The sequence below is a fragment of the Zingiber officinale genome, chromosome 2A (genome assembly GCF_018446385.1).
Source record: "Zingiber officinale cultivar Zhangliang chromosome 2A, Zo_v1.1, whole genome shotgun sequence".
Lineage (NCBI taxonomy): Eukaryota > Viridiplantae > Streptophyta > Magnoliopsida > Zingiberales > Zingiberaceae > Zingiber > Zingiber officinale.
In genome coordinates this window covers 63,296,125-63,318,114 of record NC_055988.1, presented here as the reverse complement: position 1 = coordinate 63,318,114, position 21,990 = coordinate 63,296,125, and the positions used below count along the sequence as shown (strand labels likewise).

General features: G+C 38.3%; 1 protein-coding gene and 1 non-coding gene across 2 annotated transcripts; one reads left to right on the top strand and one right to left on the bottom strand.

The window, feature by feature from the left end:
* Positions 1–6,223: 6,223 nt before the first annotated feature.
* On the top strand, positions 6,224–6,330 carry LOC122044627. The gene has a single exon (XR_006129658.1). It is a non-coding gene; the product is annotated as a small nucleolar RNA R71 (small nucleolar RNA).
* An 11,250-nt stretch (positions 6,331–17,580) lies between these two features.
* On the bottom strand, positions 17,581–21,505 carry LOC122043679 (WD repeat-containing protein 75-like). The gene is made up of 9 exons (XM_042604281.1): positions 21,425–21,505; positions 21,176–21,316; positions 21,026–21,070; positions 19,987–20,153; positions 19,080–19,158; positions 18,920–19,005; positions 18,356–18,485; positions 18,132–18,264; positions 17,581–17,714 (listed from the first exon to the last, which is right to left on the bottom strand). Exons 1-9 carry the CDS (start codon positions 21,464–21,466, stop codon positions 17,581–17,583), a joined length of 957 nt encoding a protein of 318 aa, XP_042460215.1. The 5' UTR covers positions 21,467–21,505.
* Between the last annotated feature and the right edge of the window lie 485 nt (positions 21,506–21,990).

Here is a 21,990-nt window from a genome sequence, read left to right as displayed (position 1 = left end):
GAAGATCAAGAGGTCATTGAAAGTTTACAAAGAAAGGTATAACTAGTAATTATTTTTTGCATCATACTAGTTTTATTTCTTTGTAAAAATACCAAATACAAGAGGCATATGATTCTAGATTTCGAATTAGTTTTCGATGTTGTGTTCTTTTGTTTTCTTTTCGAACTTGTGCTTCGATTATTCTTTTTGGTTAACCTAAAGTCATTTAAGGAAATTAAATATTAACTTTCCTTAAAAAGCTTTGTCTAGGCGGTGGTGGTTGCTCCCATATCCAAGAAGGCCATGTGCCTCACCATGCAGTCCTGGAAGCCAAATTTGGAAATTAATATTTAATCAACTTTGTGACCTAGGTGATTTGGATTGAACGTGTTAAGTTCCGTAGGAGATCCAAATCTAAACTTAAAAGAATATATAAGTTAAACTTGGGATCAAACGTGTTAAGTTCCGCAGGCGATCCAAGTTTAATTTAAAAGAACACATGGTAGCTAGGAAAGGTTCAGATCTTGTACAAAATTTTTGTACAGAGGAACAATTAGGTTTTCCGAGTAGCAACCAACATTTGGAAGGGTTACACGACTGTGTAGATCCACACAGCTGTGTTCTGGATTAGCTTCAAAAGTGACACGATCGTGTGGCTCTCACACAACCGTGCCATTCTCCTTCTTTGCTGAAGCTGCACGGCCAGCCAGCTTCACATGGCCAAGGTCATTTTCCTTTGGCATGGTCTTGTGGCACTCATGGCTAGTGTCTTCTTCCTCCATTTGATTGTTGAATTTCACATGAACATCAATTCTTCTCCAAATTTGAACCCTGTAGATAGAAAACACACAAGAGTAGATCTCCGAACAAACAAGAGTAAATATGCTAAAAGTAAGCAAGGAGCATGAAAATACATAGATAAAGCACGCGTAAAATATAGTAATGTGCATCAAAACATGCTAAACAAGTGTATACAATCTACGCACATCACACCCCCAGACTTAAACTTTGGCTTGTCCTCAAGCAAAATGTTGCAATCTAGATTCATATGTTAATGCATCATAATCCCTAATGCACTTTCCTGTCTCTATCCAAAAGTTTCATTGATAAGCATGATCACGGAAATAACTCAAGTATGGCTTAAGCATAAGTCTTTGTGCACAATGAAAATAAGTGACCCAAGCCCTTCAAGTTTCAATTTTCATCCTAGTCAAGTCGTCATTCAATTGAGTTCCTAATATTTCCAGTGATAGGCACTTACCTGTCACACACTTGGTTCATATTTCTCCATCAACCCAAGGTCTCAAAGGCGTGATCGATATCAAGAGAATCATAGAGTTATTTCCCCAGTAACCTAACTCGGTCTCAAAGGGGTAACTTGCTAGTTTCCACTCACGACAATTATTTTTTATATCCCTTATTCAACATTTTTTTTCTTTTCACTTTTTTTTTTCACTTTTTTCTAAGTGATTGCAAGGTGCAACACTTAACACATATGAATATAAGCACAAATGTTGGGATATTTTGATTTTTCCAAATGAGTTTACATGATTCGAGCCTCATCCAGTAACTAAAATAAAGTTTGAGAAATCACCATGGAAACCAAGTACTAAACAAATTGGATGAATCATGACTGTTTCAATGATATCAACTATTCAAGCTCAAGTAAAGTGAAAGTAAGATCCTTAAGGTTAAGCCAAATCTCAAAATTATCTCCATACGATACTTAGCTCATATCATGCTACTTAAGATAGAGAAAAGAGGTACACTAAATATACTAGCATCATTTACGACATCATGAATCAAGATAAAAACGTGCTAACCATTTTACTTAAAGACAAGAAAGCATAAAAGTGAAGATTGATGTTCTCAATATGCATGCCACAATGTTTCAAAACACAATCAAAAACAAACTCAAGAAACCAAAAAAAAAACAAAATGCATAATGAAATAGAAAAACTGAAAAATGCAAAGAAAATTCAGGTTGTTGCAAACACCCCTGACTTAAACTTTTCATCGCCCTGATGAAATCAATATGATGGTGGAGGAGGAGGTGGGGGTCTACGTGAACAACCGATAGGAAAACTTGGAGTCTCACTCAGGAACTTATGATATTCATAGAGGGCATCCACTTGTTGACAAGTAACACTCATGTCTTGCATGAATTCTCTCATCCTAGCTTGATCAATATCATAGTCCTGAACAAACTCGACCACTTGACCTTGAAAATTTCTCGTAAACTGAAAATGATCTTGCACCTCTCTAAACTGATCATATAATAAAGTAAAGCGACCCTCCAACATTACTTGTTGGGCCTCCAATTTCTCATGAAGCGAGTCTAGAGATCCACGAAAATCAGAAAAATCAAACCTGGACTGACCCGTACCATAGGCGAAAGAATGCCTAGCAAGTTGCGGATGTCTAGAGGGCTGCGGGTGTCTAGATGATGAGGGCTCAATGTGAGGCTCAGTATCCTCAAATAAAGAAGGAACATTCTCAGGATCTACATCAGTAATTACCCAATTAGTAGGGTTGCAAACTGAAGTCCACTCGGGATAAGGAAGGGGTAGTGGAAAACCATCTCTCCTAGGAAAAGCAAAGCCATTCTCATCCCGACAAATCATTTTTATAGCAAGACATGCATCAATATCAATCATATTATTACCATGAATGATCTCTAGTTCATCTATATCACAACCCAAAATTATCGCTACTTGAGTAATCAAACCACCAAAAACAATCGAACTTGAGGATGCCTTCCCAGCTCTCACCAAGGTTTGCAAGAAATAGAAACCAGACTCAAAATCAACCTTATGTAACATAGCCCACAAAGCATAAAGTTCCACTTTTCTAACAACTCCATCGCTTTCCCCTCTACCAAAAATAATTTTACTCATAACTCGATGTAAGTACCTAAAAATGGGGTTTTGCATATGGGAAGCTTTAGCTCTAGAAGACTTATAGGGTTGATCCAATCCAGTAATCGAATTCCAAAAATAATTCCAATTGAATCTAGAGTCAAACCTACAAGAGCTACCGGTGGGCAATCCAAAACAATTATTGAATTTAATAAATGCCCACTGAAATTCTTTGTTCATTAATCTAAAAGTTATTTTGCCAATGTAGTCATCATCATTAGCAAAGTGAACATCTAGTGAACTCAAAAACTCAAGTATAATGTGAGGATATGTAGGTAGATGTGTGTACATGATATCATTCCAATAAAGAGACCTAATCATCCAATCTACATCATCTCTAATTCCTAGAATATTCAAAACAATTGGGTCCATATAACGTGTACACACAATCTTTCTATTGACAAGAATATCAAATCTAGATTTATTATCTTCATTTCTAAAAATAATATTGAATTCATTGTCGTTACCTTCATCGTGTGAAATCCTCTTTCCTTTGCCCTTTGTGACCTTTTCCTTTCCTTTTTTCTTTGTTGGCTCCTTTCCTTTGCTTGATCCACCGCTTCCTTTATGAAGTTTCTGCAAAATATTAGACATGATGTGAAGTTCAAAGCAGGGAAAGGCTTTGTGATTTAAGAAGTAAGATCTCAAGAGAATAGATCTCAAGAAATGAGATCTTAGGAATGAAGATAATTAGATCTTGAAGATAGGAGAAGAAAATTACTATTTAGATCTAGATCTGAGATAGTTTGTGGAGAAAAATAGAATAGAGATCTAGATCTGAGAGTTTGAAGAAGATAGGTTGATGATTAGAAAGGGTTGAGAGAGGGGGGTGTGAAGCCGACACGGCCCAGACACGGCCGTGTCTTATAGACACGACCAAGGTAGGGTTGCTCCGAACAGCCGTGTAGATCTACACGGCCCAAGGTGCCTCCTTCTTGGGTATGTCCACACGGCCATGCCAAATGGCATGGGCAATGCAGGCTTCCTCTTGGCTTCTTTTGCACGACCGTGTGTGATGCACGACTAAACTCTTTTCCTTCTTGATTTAGCCTCAGACGACCGTGTCTGAGACATGGCCGAATCCTTCTTCTTCTCGGGAATTCTTACACGACTGAGTATGGGACACAGGCAGTGCAACTTTCTTCATTGGAATCTTCACACGGTCATGTCTGATACACGGCCGAGAATGACTCCTTGGGTAAGTTCACACGGCCCATGTATGGCACACGACCGTGTACTCCTCCTCTTCTGTAGACTTAACACGACCGTGTCTGATACACGGTCGAGCTCTGTTTAGCTCAACTTAGATGATTTTCTCCATTTTCGACTTCTCCCATGCTTCCATGCCCATGAATTAATCATGGCTAGCTCATGGAAATAAAATACAACCTGAAAACAAACAACAACAATGAAATAAAAACACTAACTAATGAAAAGAAAACATGAATTGAAACTAACTAAAGAAACCCTTGGGTTGCCTCCCAAGAAGCACTTGTTTAAGGTCTTTAGCTTGATCGATCCTCATTTTCTTTTCATTTTCTTGCCCTCGAAGGGCAAATGTATTTTTAATTTTTGTTGGGAGGACTTCTCCCAACATCACTTGCTGGATCATGTACCTCGTCCGACGACCTCCCATGAGGATGGAAATTCCAATCCTCTAGCTTGTAAGCATCCACCCCGCTGCAAACACTTACTAAAAGAGAAGAGACATGATTAGAAGAATTAGATAAATCATACTCCAACCTTTCCTTACCAATTACCAATGAAAGCTTTTTTGACATCAATTATTGCTCCAGTTGTTGAAAGAAAAGGTCTTCCTAATATGATTGGGATCTTTGGGTCTTCAACCATGTCGAGTACCACAAAATCTGTGGTAATTATGATCCCACCAACTTCTACCGGCACATCCTCTATTATACCCATAGGATCCTTGTAAGAATGGTCAGCTAATTGCAGTGCCATGGTAGTAAGTTTAAAGTTTTTGAGACCAAATTTATTTCAAATTGAATATGAAATGAGGCTAACATTTGCCCTCAAATCACAAAAAGTTTTTTCTATAAATTCAGCTCCTATATTGCAAGGAGTATAAATGCTCCCTGGATTTTTAAGCTTTGGGGAAGTGTTCTTTTCAAACAAAGTACTACATTCCTCGGTTAGAGCAATGGTCTCAATGTCTCCTCTTCTTTTATTTGACATGATGTTCTTCAGGAATTTTTCAAACTTTGGCATTTGTAAGATTGCATCAATTAAAGGAACTTCAACACAAATCTCCTTAACTTTTTCCAAAAATCTGCCAAACTCTTCATCTTTTTTCAGCATAACTAATCTTTGAGGAAAAGGGACTACTTGATTTTGTGGGTTAAGTGGAAGAGTCTCTTCAACCTTATTGGTACTCTCCTCTTCATCCTAAATTTGAATAGGTTCAAGTGTTGAAGGAGAGAGCTCTTCTTCAGTTTTCATCCCTTTTGGAGCTGTCACTTGAGGATCCCCCAAGGTCCGTTCGCTCCTAAGTTCAATTTGATTGTAGTACTCTATAGGATTAACATCAGGTTTTCCAGGAAATTATCCTGGTGCTCTTGAAGATGAAGAAGTCAACTGGGCAATTTGGCTATCTAAAATTTTCTGATGCTTGTTAGAATTATCCATTCTCCGAGTTAACTTCAAGATATCTTGCTTCATTTCATTTTGACTAGAAATAATTTCCTCAAGCATTTTCTCAATTTTAGAAGATTGATAGCCTTGAGAAGGTAGTTGTTGTTGGAAATTTTTGTTGCTCAGGTTGGAACCTTGGTCTTGCCCCCATAGATGGTCCTTATTCTTGATTGTTTCTATAGGAAAAATTAGGATGATTCTTCCACCCAGGGTTGTGTGTATTTGAATATGGATTGTTTTGTCTCTGATTATAGCTCATGATAGCATCACATTGTTCTAATTGATTGATTCGTGCTGAGATAGCTCCTAGAGGACATAAGCCTTGAGCATGATCAGAACTCCCATATATTTCACAACAACATATAATGGCATTGACTGTACTAGTACTTGTTCCCATATTTTCTAGCTTCTTTGTAAGAGCATCCAATTTTGTAGACATCATAGTGATTTCATCTACATCAAATTTCCCTGATGCCTTTGTTGGGTTTGGATAAGAATAGCCTCCACTTCTTTTAGTTGCCCGTTGATGATGATTCTGTGCTACACTTTCAATTATATCTTCAGCCTCATCTAAACTCTTATTCATAAGTGCCCCTCCAGCAGTTGAATCTAGGAACACCTTAGTATGGTAGTTGATGCAGTTATAAAATGTGTGCAACACTAACCACTTCTCTAATCCGTGATGTGGGCATTGTCTGAGCATATTATTGTATCTATCCCATGCTTCAAATAAGGATTCTGAGTCTGACTGTCTGAAGCTTGTAATAAGATTTCTCATATGAGTTGTCTAAGAATTGCTGCTCACATTGCTCCCAAGTGGTAATGCTATTTAGAGCTAAAGAATTCAACCATTGTTTAGCTCTATCTCATAAACAAAATCCAAATAATAATAATCTCATTGCTTCTGAAGGTACACCATTCATTTTCATGGTACCACAGATTTCATAGAAAACTTCCAAGTGTTGATTAGGATCTTCATGCGATCCTCCACCAAATTGATTTTGTTGCACCATAGTGATTATTGCAGGCTTTATCTCAAAATTATTGGCCCTCTAGCATATGGTGTTGCATAATCTTTAAGTGGTTTGTTCGCGATGTTTAAGTGTTCTTGATCTTCTTGTTGTCTTTGTGAGGTTTTCTTTCTATGAAAGGTTCTATCAATTTCAGGATCAAGAGGAAATAAATCTCTTGCAAAGTTAGATCTTCGCATACACAAGAATAAGATTGCAAAATTTGATTTACAAAGAATAAAGAACCAAAGAATTTGATTCACAACAAAAAGAATAAAAGAATGCAAAGAAAAATTAAAGAATAGAATTAAAAAACTAGTTACAAGTTAGATGTAAGAAAAACAAAGAAAAGTTTAGTTTAACTCAAATGATAATCTCTAATGTTATAGATGCAGTCCCCAGCAACGGCGCCAAAAACTTGTTACGTCTCCGTAAGTGTACGGATACGTCGTCAGTAATACAAAAAGATATCGTATCCACAGGGACTGGTTATAATTACTAAAGATGTATCAAAATGAATTAGCTAAACAATTGAACAAGAATTACACGGACTAAAACCAAAACTAGAAAATAGAAATAGAAAGGTAATGTAGGAAACTAGGTCTTATGGAAGTTCTAGGAGATTTGGTTTCTTTGTGATACTTATCAATGTAATATGGTCTACCAACCTTATCCTCAATTGTCATGCATTTGCAAGAAGTTGTCGGTTATCTTCTATAGACATCGGCTAGGGACATTAATCAACACCTTAAGAAACTAAATAGAAATGATCCCTATGAAGTTCGTTAACGGGGCAGCCCTGTCTTGACGCCCCTTTGTCATACAACATAGAAACTCATCACTAATCAATTCACATCAAGATATAGAGTACAACACATTCATTATCCTTCTTCTTTGTAGATTCTTGCATCACCCTTCAAGGTGGTCCCGTAAATGTCCATTAACGGGGCAGCCCTATCACGATGCCCCTCGGTCATACAATCTAGAGAATTCTTCTACAAGATCCACAAGAATTACAAACAACCAATCAAGAATGGTAATTAGATCCAACCACAACAATCCACACAAGATTGAATTGATACAAAACATAACAACATCATTGAAACAAGAAGTTGGCAAATCCATGAATTGATACATCAATTCACATCACAAATACTCCCTCCATCCTAGAACAAGGAGATCTAGTCCATGAAACAAGAGAAAAGAACTGAAGACAAGATGATCGTAAACATTTCGATCTCAATCAAGAAGATAAAGAAGAAATGCTTATCTAAAGAAGACGAGTGATCTTTGGAACCAATCCGTGCCACCAGAGTTGAATCTTGGATGAAAAACTCCTTGAAATCGCCGGATCAACTCCCAAAAGGTGAAGGAAAGCCTCAAGGTTCCATCTCCCCAAAGGCAGAGTCTCCTCCTTTTCAAAAGATGAGAAACCCTTATATAGAGCAGGGGGTTTGGGTGCCACATGGCCCGTGGCACGGCTGTGTGAATCTCACACAACCTTGCCTACTTCCCTCTGGGCTAGAGTCACACGGCAGTGTGGCTCTCACAGGGGCATGCCATTCTTTGTCACTGGATGTCTTACACGATCGTAAAGATCCACACGACTGATGTGCGTAAATGTTATGATGGTTTATGCATGTTTTTACGCACATTCACTTGCTTTATACGTACGTATTCTTTGTATGATCATTTCTTTTATCATGTATTCATCATATATACTCTTTGGTTTTATGTTGATAGGGACAACTTTCGGAGCAAAAACAACGCTTATCGACGTACCGGAGAGAGCCAGAGAACACGGTAGTATAAACCTTGCACGACCGTGTGGCCAAACAGAAGAGACGAAGTGTACGATCGTGCAACCCTTGCACGACCGTACGACCAAACCAGAGGCGGATCAGAACACGGCCGTGCAACCCTGTACGGTCGTGCCCCCCATGACCGAGACCAAGCAGCACATGACCATGCAACCCTGCATAGTTGTACCCCCAGAAGGTGAGTGCCAGCATCACACGGTCATGACAATTGGCACGACCGTATAGCGCATGCAGAGCCAAGAAATGGCACGATCGTGCCATCCTTGCACGGTCGTGCCGCCGCACCCTAGCCTAAAAAAAAGGGTTTTAACCCTTTTTCCGTCGGGGGGGGGGGGGGGGGGGGGCCGGGAGGCGAGCCGTTAAAAGGAGAATCACTCTGGTGTCGTTCCACGCCATCTAGAACATCGATCCAGCGACCTTTCTGTTAGTTAGAGCCCTAGAGTCAATCATTTGATGATTGTATTATGACCTTATTATATCATATTCTTATATAAATAAAGGCATTTGTTTTGGTTATTATACTTACTTGTATTGGTGCTAAATAACTAAGTATAATAGCGTCCTTGAGTAGAGGGTTCTTACCTATATCAATCGGTTAGTTGAACTGATAGTGAGATGATATAGGGAACACTACTCTTAATCATTCCTAGTCGAGTATTAACATTCAGGGACAATGTTAATGTGACGAGACTAGCATGTAGGTCAACTCGATGACTTGATCTCACAAGTCATGGATATAGAGATATCAAGTTGACACATGGGTATACATTGGAGAATGTATACTGAATGACCCGCCATGAGAAAGTATCATGGGTCATTATATGAGTGTCATATACTTTCTCATGTGGCTATTAGTATGATTATTAGTCCTTGGACCTGAAGTCACCATGGTTCCCTATATAAGGAGTTACGTACTTTGGTTTCGTCAAACGTCACCCATAACTGGGTGGACTATAAAGGCGATTACTGGGTATGTAACAAATTATGTGGATAGATGTGAGTGACATCCCTCCTATATGACGGGGAGTGACATCGATATTCTTGATAGAGTGAGACCACGAAGTGCATGGCCATGCCCAAATGAGTCAATATGAGATATTGAGCTCATTTGATTTAGTGAGTCTACTTGGAGTTCAAGATTTAGATTGGTCAGAGGATGACACGGTCTATGTCTCACATTGATCAATCTAGATGTCTAGGATAGAAGAACACTTGTCATATATTGTGAGGAGTCACAACTAGTAGTCACAAGGTGATGTTGGATCTCAACATTCTTGTAACTTGGGTAGTAATGATGTGTTGCTAGATACCGCTCATTACTTATGCTCCTAAATGGGTTTAGGGGCATTGCCAACGTTACAAGAACATATAGGGTCACACACTAAGGACAATTAGATGGAGATTAGTTCATATGATGAACCAAGAGGATTAGGTTCATGTATTGAACCAAATTGGATTAAGAGTAATCCAAGTTAGGCTAATTGAGTTGGACTCAAGTTGATTCATGTGTTCAATGAGTCTAATTTAGATTATGACTCATTGAATCAATTTAATTAAATGAATTAGATTCATTATATTAAGTTGGTTTGAATCAAATGGTTAGATTAGATCAACCATGAGAGAGATTTGGTCAAGTTTGACTTGACTTTAGAAGGAAGATGAAAGGTCAAGTTTGACTTGACCATTTGCCATCTCATTTGTGAGTTGGCAATAGGAGGACTAATGATGATGTGCCACATCATCAAAGCTAGCACATGTGTGTGCCACATCATGGAGGTTACAAACCCCTTTTCATTTAATGTGTCCGGCCACATCAATTGTAAGGGAGTTACAATTGTGGCCAGCCACTCAAAATGAATGAGAATGAATTTTTTTCATTCAAGGCATTCATTCTATCTTCTTCCTCCTTGAGCTCTTTCTTCTCTCCCTCTCATCCTACCTTGGCCGAACCCTACTAAGGTGCTAGCACACTTTAGTTTGGTTTTCTCCCTCTTTTGTTCGTGTGGATACATGTAGAGGATTGTCTACTTTGACAATCTTTAGATCCGACACCTTGGACGAGCGGGATTTGCGAAGGGTGCGAATCAAGGGTAAAAACTCTTAACCATCAAGAACTCTAATGTAGATCTAGAGTTAGTAAACTCGTACTTGAAGGTTTTTCGAAATTTTATTCTTCGCACGGATCCGGTGACGGGGGTTTCGGGGTTTCCGCGACGCGAAAAAGCGATTTTCGCGGCCCGAAAATTCCAACAGTGGTATCAGAGCCACGTACGAAGTCTTGTACGAGTTTATTTTGTATTTTTATGAAAATATCAGTTCTGTAAAATTCTGTGAATTTCCTATTTTTAAAGTTTTTATGGGTATTTTTCTTGTAGAAGCGAAGCACAAGTGTTTCGACACTTGTAGGCTTCGACTACCGAGAAGATTTTTCGAAACGGCAAGGTTTCGCCCCAAATCTTTTTGGGACAGCGGGCTAAGGCTCTGTAGGATCACTAAGGAACACTCGCGATGGTTACATCACGGGTAAGGGCGCTGCCCTTGGCCCCGCAAGGGGATTCGTTCCGCGATTAAGCCCGAAAACCCGCTAAACGGAACCGCTGGGAATTTTACTCATAAAAATTGTAAAAATTATAGTAAAAATTACAGAAAATTATAGAAAATACATAATTTATAATTATGTATAATTTTATGATAGTATTGGCCCCAAAAGACCCAATTTGATTGGAAATGTGTTATAATTCATAATACGGCCAGCGTGTCGTCATGTGATGTGCGTGTTGTATATTTGATTATCGACTTGCGCGTCGTGCCTTTCTCTATTTTATATTCTTGTTGTAAATTAGTTTAGACTCGAATGTAACTCGAGTTTCAAAAAATTGTAATGTACAAAATTGGAGCGGTGAAAGGTCCACTCGAGACGGAGTTATGAGGAGGGCGCGAGCAACACAAGGTGGTCAAAGGGAGGAGCTTGAGAAGCTGTTGACCTTAGGTTGACCATCCGATCTTCTCATTGGCTTGAGAAGATCTTAGTAGGGCCATGACTAATCACAAATAATTTAATTAATTGCTTGAGTGTATGTGATGCATAATTAGTAATTAATTAGTGCCTAATGATTAGATTAGATCTAAATCATGTACAAGATGCACCCTCTCAATTAGATTAGATCTCAACCGCGTCAACTCAAATGCCTACCGTGCCATGATACCTATCACTACCTCGATCACATGTGTTGTTAAATCTGCCAAAGCAGAGCAACACATATTATCTAGGTAGGGTACGGAGGGACAATCTTTGTCCCGCTTATCAACGCATGGGTGAGTACAACTCAATTAGATTGAGTAACTAGTTAACTCAATTGGATCGAGTTTAACTATAGGCATTTTCCAATGGTTGGTAGATAGGTCAAAATCACATTTATATTAATTCTTGGGCGTATTAGCCAAAGCTAACTCGAGTTTTAATATAAATACGGATCATGATCCTATAAACAAGAGTTGCATAGAGATGTAATTGGTAAATTGTTACCTACCGATCATACTAAGTCTTGGGCGATTTAGCCAAAGCTAACTCAAGGCATAGTATGATGTGGATCTTGTCCCACATGAATTATAGAATTCAGTGAGAGCATCATTTAGTTAAAGGCCTAATTAAATGACTTAAAAGAATATGATATTTATTTTCTGTATTTTTCTGTTGTAGATAACCATGACGTCGAATACGAACTCTTTCTCCCTGCGTTCTATCATTGAGAAGGACAAGCCCAACGGAGCAAATTTCCTGGACTGGTACAGGAACTTGAGAATAGTTCTCACTCAGGAACATAAACTGTACGTTCTGGAGCAGCCCATTCCGGAGGCTCCTCCTGCCACTGCCACGCGAGCTGACCGAGACTCTTACAAGAAGCATCAAGATGACGCATTAGATGTGTCTTGTCTAATGCTCGCGACCATGAACTCTGAGCTTCAAAAGCAACACGAGTTGATGGGCGCTTACGATATGGTTGAACATCTTCATCAACTGTATCAAGGACAAGCGAGGCACGAGAGATTCGAGATCTCTAAGGCACAATTTCAATGCAAGATGTCAGACGAGGCTCCCGTAGGCCCATATGCACTCAAAATGATTGGGTACATAGAAAACCTACAGAGGTTGGGATTCCCGCTTGGCCAAGAGCTGGCCACTGACCTGATCTTGCAATCCTTGCCGGATAGCTATAGTCAATTCGTTCTAAACTACAACATGAACGAAATTGACAAGACACTGCCCGAGCTGCTTAGCATGTTAAGAACTGCTGAGCTGAACCTTAAGAAGGTTAAGCCCAACTCTGTTCTGTTGGTTCAAAAAAATAAGGGCAAGGGCAAGCCCAGAGGCAAGGGAAAGCCCCAAGCCAAGGGAAAAGGCAAGGCACTGAAGCCTAAATGAGGGGTCGCCAGGGATGCTACCTGTTTCTACTGTGGTTAGACCGGGTACTGGAAGAGGAACTGCAAGGTGTACCTGGAAGTTCTTAAGAAGAAGTGAAGTGAGACTTCCACTTCAGGTATATATGTTATAGAAGTCAATCTATCTATTTCTTCATTATGGGTATTAGATACCAGATGTGCTTCTCACATTTGTACTAATGTGTAGACGCTGAGAAATAGCAGGGCATTGGCAAAGGGCGAGGTGGACCTACGCGTAGGAAATGGAGCACAGGTTGCTGCTGTTGTTGTAGGGACTTATTTTCTATCTCTACCCTCTGGGCTTGTATTAGAATTAGATGAATGTTGTTATGTTCCTACTTTAACTAAGAACATAATTTTAGTTTCTTGTTTGGACAAGAAAGGTTTCTCTTTTATAATAAAGGACAAATGTTGTTTTGTTTATTTAAAAGATATATTCTATTGTAGTGCACCTCTGATGAACGGACTCTACATTCTAGACCTTGAAAGCCCTATCTATAACATAAATACCAAAAGGTTCAAGTTAAATGACATGAACCAAACCTATCTCTGGCACTGTCGCTTAGGTCATATAAATGACAAGCGCTTATCCCAGCTCCATAAGGATGGTTTGCTGGACTCATTTGATTTTGAATCTTATGAGACGTGCGAGTCATGCCTGTAGGATCGAAAAGAATTTAGATATCTCCACAATGACATGATATTGTCCACTTTGGGCCTAAGCCCTCATGATTTTGCTCTTGGGCTCTCCCCAAAAGGCCTCATGCCAATGGATATATCTTTTCTCTTATAAACCCATGATCTTTCCCATGTGTTTCCAATATGGGACTAGTTTGCAACCTTGCAACCCCAACAATCCCCCCCCCTCAAACAAAGGACCATAGGCTTCCCACGTCCGATCCTCGACCCACCAGGTCTTCCTGCCCCTCGGTCTACCCGACCTACTAGGACTTCCTTGCCTAGCCGCAACTAGGACTTCCTGCCCCTCGGTCCACCCGACCTACTAGGACTTTCCTTGCCTAGACACAACTAGGACTTCCTGCCTGGTGTCTGGTCCTCTTGATCTGAACATAGGAGCCCCCACTTTCTTTGTTCGAGGTCAATATTGTACTCACATGGTTCAATCAGACCATAACTCTTGTGCACAGTCGGTGGTTAAACCTTCTGGCAGTCCGGGCTCTGATACCAATTGTAGGATCGAAAAGAATTTAGATATCTCCACAATGACATGATATTGTCCACTTTGGGCCTAAGCCCTCATGGTTTTGCTCTTGGGCTCTCCCCAAAAGGCCTCATGCCAATGGAGATATCTTTTCTCTTATAAACCCATGATCTTTCCCATGTGTTTCCAATATGGGACTAGTTTGCAACCTTGCAACCCCAACAATGCCTACTAGGCAAGATGACCAAGACTTCCTTTAGTGGGCACAGCGAAAGAGCGACTGATTTGTTAGGACTTATACATAGTGATGTATGTGACCCTTTCAATGTCGCTGCTAGAGGCGGTTATAGGTACTTCATCACATTTACTAATGATTTCAGTAGATATGGTTATGCGTACTTGATGACACATAAGTCTGAATCCTTTGAAAAGTTCAAAGAATTCAAGAATGAAGTACAGAACCAGCTTAGCAAGAGTATTAAGATACTTCGATTAGATCGAGGTAGTGAATACCTTAGCCATGAGTTTCGTGACTATCTAGCTGAGTGTGGGATCCTATCCCAACTCACTCCTCCTGGAACACCATAGTGGAATGGTGTATCCGAAAGGAGAAATCGTATCCTATTTGATATGGTACGGTCCATGATGAGTCACACAGATCTTCCTACATTTCTTTGGGGCTATGCTCTAGACACGACAGCTTTTATACTCAACCGAGTTCCATCCAAGGCCGTGATAAAGACACCATATAGGATATGGACTGGGAGAGATGCCCAGGTATCTTTTATGAGGATTTGGGGTTGCGAGGCTTACGTTAGACCTCAAGTGTCAGACAAATTGGGACCCAAATCCGACAAGTGCTACTTTATTGGATATCCCAAGGAAACTAAGGGATATTACTTCTACATTCCCAGTCAGCACAAGGTAGTTGTGGCAAAGACTGGGGTCTTTCTAGAAAGAGACTTTGTTTCTAGAAAAACTAGTGGGAGTATGTTCGATCTTGAAGAAGTTCAAGATGCAGACCATAGCACTAAAGCCTCGATGGAAGTTGAATTGGAACCACAAAGTGTTGTGGATGATGTTGTTCCACAAGGAGTTGAGGAACAACAACCAGTTCAAGTAGACATACCTCTTCGCAGGTCTGATAGGGTACGTCGTCAGCCTGAGAGATACTCATTTCTCTTGTCTAATCATGATGACGTTGTGCTCATAGAGGATGAGCTTACCACCTATCAGGAAGCTGTGATGAGACCAGATTCCGAGAAATGGCTAGAGGCCATGAGATCCGAAATGGAATCCATGTACACCAACCAAGTATGGAATTTGGTTGATCCACCTGTAGGGGTAAAACCCATTGGGTGTAAGTGGGTCTTTAAGAGAAAGACTGACATGGATGGACTTATCTATAAGGGTCGCTTGGTAGCTAAAGGTTTCAAGCAAATTCATGGTATTGACTATGATGAAACCTTTTCTCCAATAGCGATGTTTAAGTCCATTCGGATCATGCTTGCTATTGCAGCATACCATGATTATGAGATATGGTAGATGGATGTCAAAACCGCATTTCTGAATGGAAACCTGCTCGAGGATGTGTACATGACACAACCTGAGAGTTTTGTAGATCCACAGCATACTAGCAGAGTATGCAAGCTGCATAGGTCCATTTATGGACTAAAGCAAGATTCTTGGAGCTGAAATCTTCGATTCGATGATGCAATCAAATAGTTTGGTTTCATCAAGAATGAAGATGAACCTTGTGTCTACAAGAAGGTTGTAGGGGATATAGTTGTCTTCCTCATATTGTATGTGGATGACATACTACTCATTGGGAAAGACATCCCTTTGCTATAGTCTGTCAAGACTTGGCTAGGGACTTGTTTCTTAATGAAGGACTTAGGTGAGGCATCCCGCATTCTAGGCATACAGATCTATAGGGATAGATCTAAGAGATTGCTTGGCCTAAGTCAGAGTACATACATTGACAAGGTACTCCTTCGGATTGCCATGCAGAACTCCAAGAAGGGATTTCTACTGATGTCACATGGCGTGAGTCTTTCGAAGACTCAAGGTCCCTCTTCTAGAGAGGAGAGAGACCGCATGAATCAGATCCCTTATGCCTCAGCCATAGGATCTATCATGTACGCCATGCTATGTACTCGTCCTGACTTCTCGTATGCTTTGAGCATGACGAGCAGATACCAGTCAGATCCAAGTGAAAGTCACTGGATAGCGTTCAAGAATATTCTTAAGTACTTAAGAAGAACTAACACTACAAGAAAAAAGCTAAACAACAACGCTTTTTTGGCGTTGTCGTATGTACTTAAAAAGTGATGTTGTAGATGGTGTTGTAGAAAGTCATATCAAAGACAACGCTTTAAAAGCGTTGTGGTTGGTCACAAAGACAACGCTTTTTAAGCGTTGTCTTTTCGTTCTTAAAAAGCGTTGTTATAGATGCTGTTGTAAAAATGCACATATCAAAGACAACACTTTAAAAGCGTTGTGGTTGGTCACAAAGACAACGCTTTTTAAGCGTTGTCTATTCGTTCTTAAAAAGCGTTGTTAAAGATGCTGTTGTAAAAATGCACATATCAAAGACAACGCTTTAAAAGCGTTGTGGTTGGTCTCAAAGACATTGTTTTTTAAGCGTTGTCTTTTATTACTTAAAAACGTTGTCTTTTTAAATTTATAAAAAATAGTGTTTTTCTTAATTAAATAGCAAAAATTATAAAAAATACTCAAAATTTACATATAATTGAATATCCACAACCACAATCATTTTTATAATAAGACTATTTAACAAATAAATAAAACTTTATATTATACAAACAAAATGTATACATATTGATCCACAAATTAAATTTGTATCATACAAGTTATCCTTAACTTCATGACAATAATTTTTCAAACACACAAGTTTTACAAAACCTCATCATTGACTAACCGCTGTTGTTGGTGTCCATCGCATGGAATTGCTTCTTTAAGTCCAACAATCTCTTCTTCTGAAAGGCTTTCAGCTATCACTCTTAGAGCCATCTTCTTCAACTTGTCATCAGCACACCTGGGGTTGTAGGCAATCAAGAAATTTTGTATGAAAACTTTCATACATGTAAATCTCGTACTAAATAATATGTCAATGTTATATATACATGTAATTCATACCGTAAGTGTGTTTATATCGTAACTGACAAGTTTTCTTTAGGGCCAACTTCTACTCAAGCTCTTTAAACACTGCATCAAAATAAAAAAATTGGCATTAGTTCTGTGCTAAATGAAAATCATATTTAGAGGAAAAAGCGGGAGTGTTGTAGATGGATATATTAACCAAGCATATTAATGTTTGACCTGTCTTTACAAGTTCTAAGCATATATATTAACCAAGCATATAACCTAAGAGGAATAAGTTACAAAATGCTACTTGATGTTTGACCTGTCTTTATTGGATTTTGCGGCCCCGGTCTTCTTGTAGCCAGGCACAATGTAATACTTGATGTTGACTCTACCTTTGCAGTTGTTTCGGCTTGAGGAGTGGCAAAGAATGGTGGAGTAGAGGATGGATTTTAGGTATTCATCCGTGCCATCGAGGAAATGACTTATTCCTCTTAGGTTGCCACAGGAACAGGATCTTCCACATCGAAGAAAAATATTACCCCATTTCCTTTTGCATCAGCATCACCTGCTGAACTGAGAAGAGCTAAGACGGCGAATTGAGATTCATCATGGGAACAGCTTACGGCTGTAAAAAAATGGGAACCATCAACAAGACAAAAGATTACAATCTTCTAACTACTCAAAGAGAAAATAGTATAAAGTTAAAGAAATATAAAAAATTCTATAAATATTTCACAAAATGTGAGCTTTGTTTGTAATCATACACCATTCGCAAAGCCACGGTAAGTTTATACTGGTCCAACAATGGACTGGTTCTTGCTGCCTATTTTGGACATTTGCAATTTATTAATATTAGTGCATGTATGCTAGAGACACTTGCAAAATAGAAGCTTTAGGACTCAAGATTGTTGTTGTATGGAACTGTTGACATGAACATCTAAAGTGCCAAAAATGGACTGGTTCTTTTTATTTCATTTTAATTTTCTGGTTCTTTTAGTCTTGGATTTATACTACGATCATTTAAGAGCCAAAAAATGCACACCTTCTGTAACAATCCCGTGAGACCAGTACAATGCCAAATTTGAAGTACTCCAAACTGAAAGTTGTGGCTTTAAACCGTGTGTATAGGACACCAGATATTCTGATTCCCCAACAAATGAAGGCTTTGTAATTGGCTGTACAAGAAAAAGGAAAAAAAAACAGATGTAAGGACATTCACTGCTATTTCGATTTGCCAGATAACAATATAGGCAAAATGATGATTACCGAAAGTGTATCTCCAATCATAGCCACAAGAATATTGGAATCTGGATCCCATAATGTAATTATAGTCTCAGCTGCAATAGCAAGGACTGATCCATCGGCAGAAAAAGCAGCAGCTGTTAATGATTTTCCCCTGTCATCAATTCAAAGAAATTAATTTCATGGGAGTTCCACTGTGCAACAACACTATATGATGGGAAAAGAAATATATGCAAGCAAATAATTTCAAAAAATAGTTTAAAGATTTCACCAATAATTCAATTAAAAAACAAGGCATCCTTTAAATTAAGAAACAGTATCTTTTTTTCATAATTAATGTATATACAAAATTGCAAGTTCCATACGCCCAATCAACTGGTTCAGCTCTGAGTAGCATCAAATACAAGTATTACTTTAAATATCTCTGCTTGATTTGAAAGCTGTCTGCTTCCACAAATTATTTCAATTTCATTCGATACAAATAATTTTTTATGTTAAAATAAATCATAAAAACTAAAAGGCATCAAATGAGCAATGATATTAATATAATAAAGGAAAAAACATTTCATTGGCAGCAAAATTTAATACTTGTATGAACCAACAGATTGGCATCTCCAACCAGTTCTCTGGATTGATTCATTATTTCTGTCGGCATGAGAACCATGAACCCAAACCTGAAAAATAGATTACTCATTTAATCATTATATACAATGGGGCAACAGAAAGAAAAGAGCCTAATAGACACTACCTTAAAATCACCACCATAAGATGATGTGACAGCCATGTTGTGTCCAGGGCGAAATGCAAGAGATGAAACTTGAGCATCACTACATCAGAAAGTAAAGAAAATATAAAAAGGTGGTTTATTTTATCTGTTAGAGTGGAAGGTGTAAAGGGTTAAAGAAGTGCAAAGAAAACATTAGTCAAGTAGTGAAAATCTTATAATTTGTCCTGGAGCTCCGAAGGATAAGATTCATGTAACTGATTCCAAACAGTTGGGACAAACATGGGATGGTAGTAATGATAACGGCAGCAGTAACAAAGAACCAAGAATTATTAAGCAGCAGAGAACAACTTGGCAACCAATCACTCAAAGAAGAGCTAAGCCAGCCCACAACCATATGGATCACTCAAGGATAAGCAACGTCAGCCCATAACCATATAGACCAGAAATGAAGTTTCAATATAAAATTGATCAACATTTAACTAATTCAAGATTGTCAACTTGAAGAATTTCTCTAAAATGAGTAATGGTAACAATCAAACTTATCACTCTTTTCCAACAATCAAAAGGTTCAATATGCTGGAATAAGATATGATCTGATCATTCAAGGATGCTTTTCATATTGCAAAAGAAATGCGTGAATGTGCGGATATAATAACCAAATCATAAGCACCAAAACTATATAGAAATTAAAAACCAATGAAACTTCTGTTACATAAAACTAAAGTATCTAGAAAATTGAAAAGGAAATATGTTTGTCTCACTGATATGAAAGACCACATTGGTGTGCCAAATTAAATACTTCTCCAATTGACATCATAGAAAATTAAAAGATTGATGGTCCCTATTCGCAAAGTTATGAAAGATTTATAGAATAAATAAACAAAAAAATAAAGAACAATAGATGAAGCTCTGTTTGTAGTCTTCTTACCTGTGAGGCTCATATATGACAGTGGATAATAAGTACTCTGCCACTAGGGAACCACGAGTCCAGTATTTTAGACAAACCAAACCCCCTAATTTTTCTTCAGGAATTGTCACATCAATGGTAGCCATTAAGGAGCCATCAAGAGAAATGGCTACAAGAGCCACATATAGCTGCAACCATCGAAGTACAAGTACATCCACGAAGAGTTAGCCAAAAATTCAAAGATCTAATTCATCATCTACAAGAATTATGATAGCTATCTATGTTGTAATGCAAAAGTAATTACATGCTTAAAACAAATTATGACAGCAACCAAGCAGATTTTAAGATTGACTCTCTCAAAATGCATCCCCAAGACATTATTTAAATAGGTGCAAATTTGTGATCTCGCTCTATTGAAACACAAACTACACACCAATCCTAGCATGGTAGTTTAGCATGAATCTCAGAAATTATTGAGCTTTAAACTAAATTAAATCTCTATCTTGTCCCAGACAATCCATGACTGATTACTCCAGCAATAGAAACATGTAATTGAATACCCCACAACTGCCACAAAGAGAGCCTGTGGGAGTTATGACACGTGCATTTCCAGTTTCCAGCAAATAGGAACCAATTGTGGTACTTTCTAGCTTATATCCCTGCCTTCTATGTGGCTGGCTAATCAGAATCAAAATGGATATTTTTGTACCCCATAACTGAGTTGTATCAAATATACTTGTTTCTAGTTAATGGAACCCAACAGTAACAGTGATATTTACAGAGCTAATTCCTGGAAGCAATAATGTCTTAGCAAAAAATGACCCAAAGAATCCATAAAAATGCAACTCCAATCAAGCTGTTTACAGAAATTTGGCAGTTGGTACAAATAATGCATTCTTTCCAAATGTCAAACTACAAATTAGAATTGCTTCTAAACTAACAGCCTACTAATGCATGGACGATTGACTCAAAGAGCTACGGATACAACAGAACAAAAGTTAAGGTAATAGTCATAACAGATACAGCACCGCAAATATATCTTGATTAGTTAATGGCGTACCATAACGTCATCTGCAGGCTGAAAATTTCTTTTGCACACTTGGACCTAAGCAATAAAATAAATATCATGAGAACTTGCTTTTTCTTAAAAGGAAAAAAGAGATGTCAAGCTCTAGATGATAATATCAGAATGCAAAAATAGAGCCATCACCTCTGAAACCTCATGGTTGTCAAACAAGCTATAGAATTGTACACAATAATCTTCAGTGGAAACAGCAACTAATCCAGTTGTCTGCTCAAATGCAACTTGTGTGCAGGATCCTTCATGTTTGAGAGGAAACGAAAAAGGAGGCTGAAGATATACTAGAATATATCAACATACGAAAGTTTATCCAGGAAAGGTTTTCAGTAAAACTAAGCCAACAAAGCATTGATGTCTAAACCATATGGTATGACAAACCTTGATTCCCGATATGGATTTTGAGATATCCATTGTAGGCATTTTTAGCAGATGAATGTGATTATCTGAACAAGATACCTGGAAAAAAATATGAATTAACATTGGCTTCCAAATTTCAATTAAATCAAAACATCAAAAGCAGTACAAAGCAATAAAAAGTAGTGTGACAAGTAGAACTATAGAGGTTTATCAATTCTGTATAGGATCATCAGTTGCCAATAATATGCAAAATGCCTGTAGATTTACTAAACAGGACCTCCTTATTAAACATATAATAAAAAATGGAAAAAAACCTCATTTTCAATGAAAAAAATAATGTAATGATATATAAGAAGTCTCCTTAGTTAAGTTGGACATCCTCTTTTGAGTAGGACTTCCTCTTTGATTCCCACGTGATTGAGAACCAGGAATCCTAATTAAAGTGTTTTGGTATTTTAGTCAGATTGAGCCTCACTTTGACTTCAACAACTCTAAATATATAGTGCCTAGCACAAACTTCATCAGATTATGTACTCATCTATGCAAACCATATTTTTAATCAGTCTTCATCAGATTATGTACTCATC

What these genes read in the sequence shown, in the direction of transcription:
- LOC122043679 (XM_042604281.1), bottom strand. Translation starts at nt 21,466, where the DNA reads ATGCCTACAATGGATATCTCAAAATCCATATCGGGAATCAAG. An exon ending in AATCCATATCGGGAATCAAG is followed by an intron (nt 21,317 to 21,424) that starts GTTTGTCATACC and finishes GTATATCTTCAG; the next exon opens with CCTCCTTTTTCGTTTCCTCT. An exon ending in AGCCTGCAGATGACGTTATG is followed by an intron (nt 20,154 to 21,025) that starts GTACGCCATTAA and finishes CGATGGTTGCAG; the next exon opens with CTATATGTGGCTCTTGTAGC.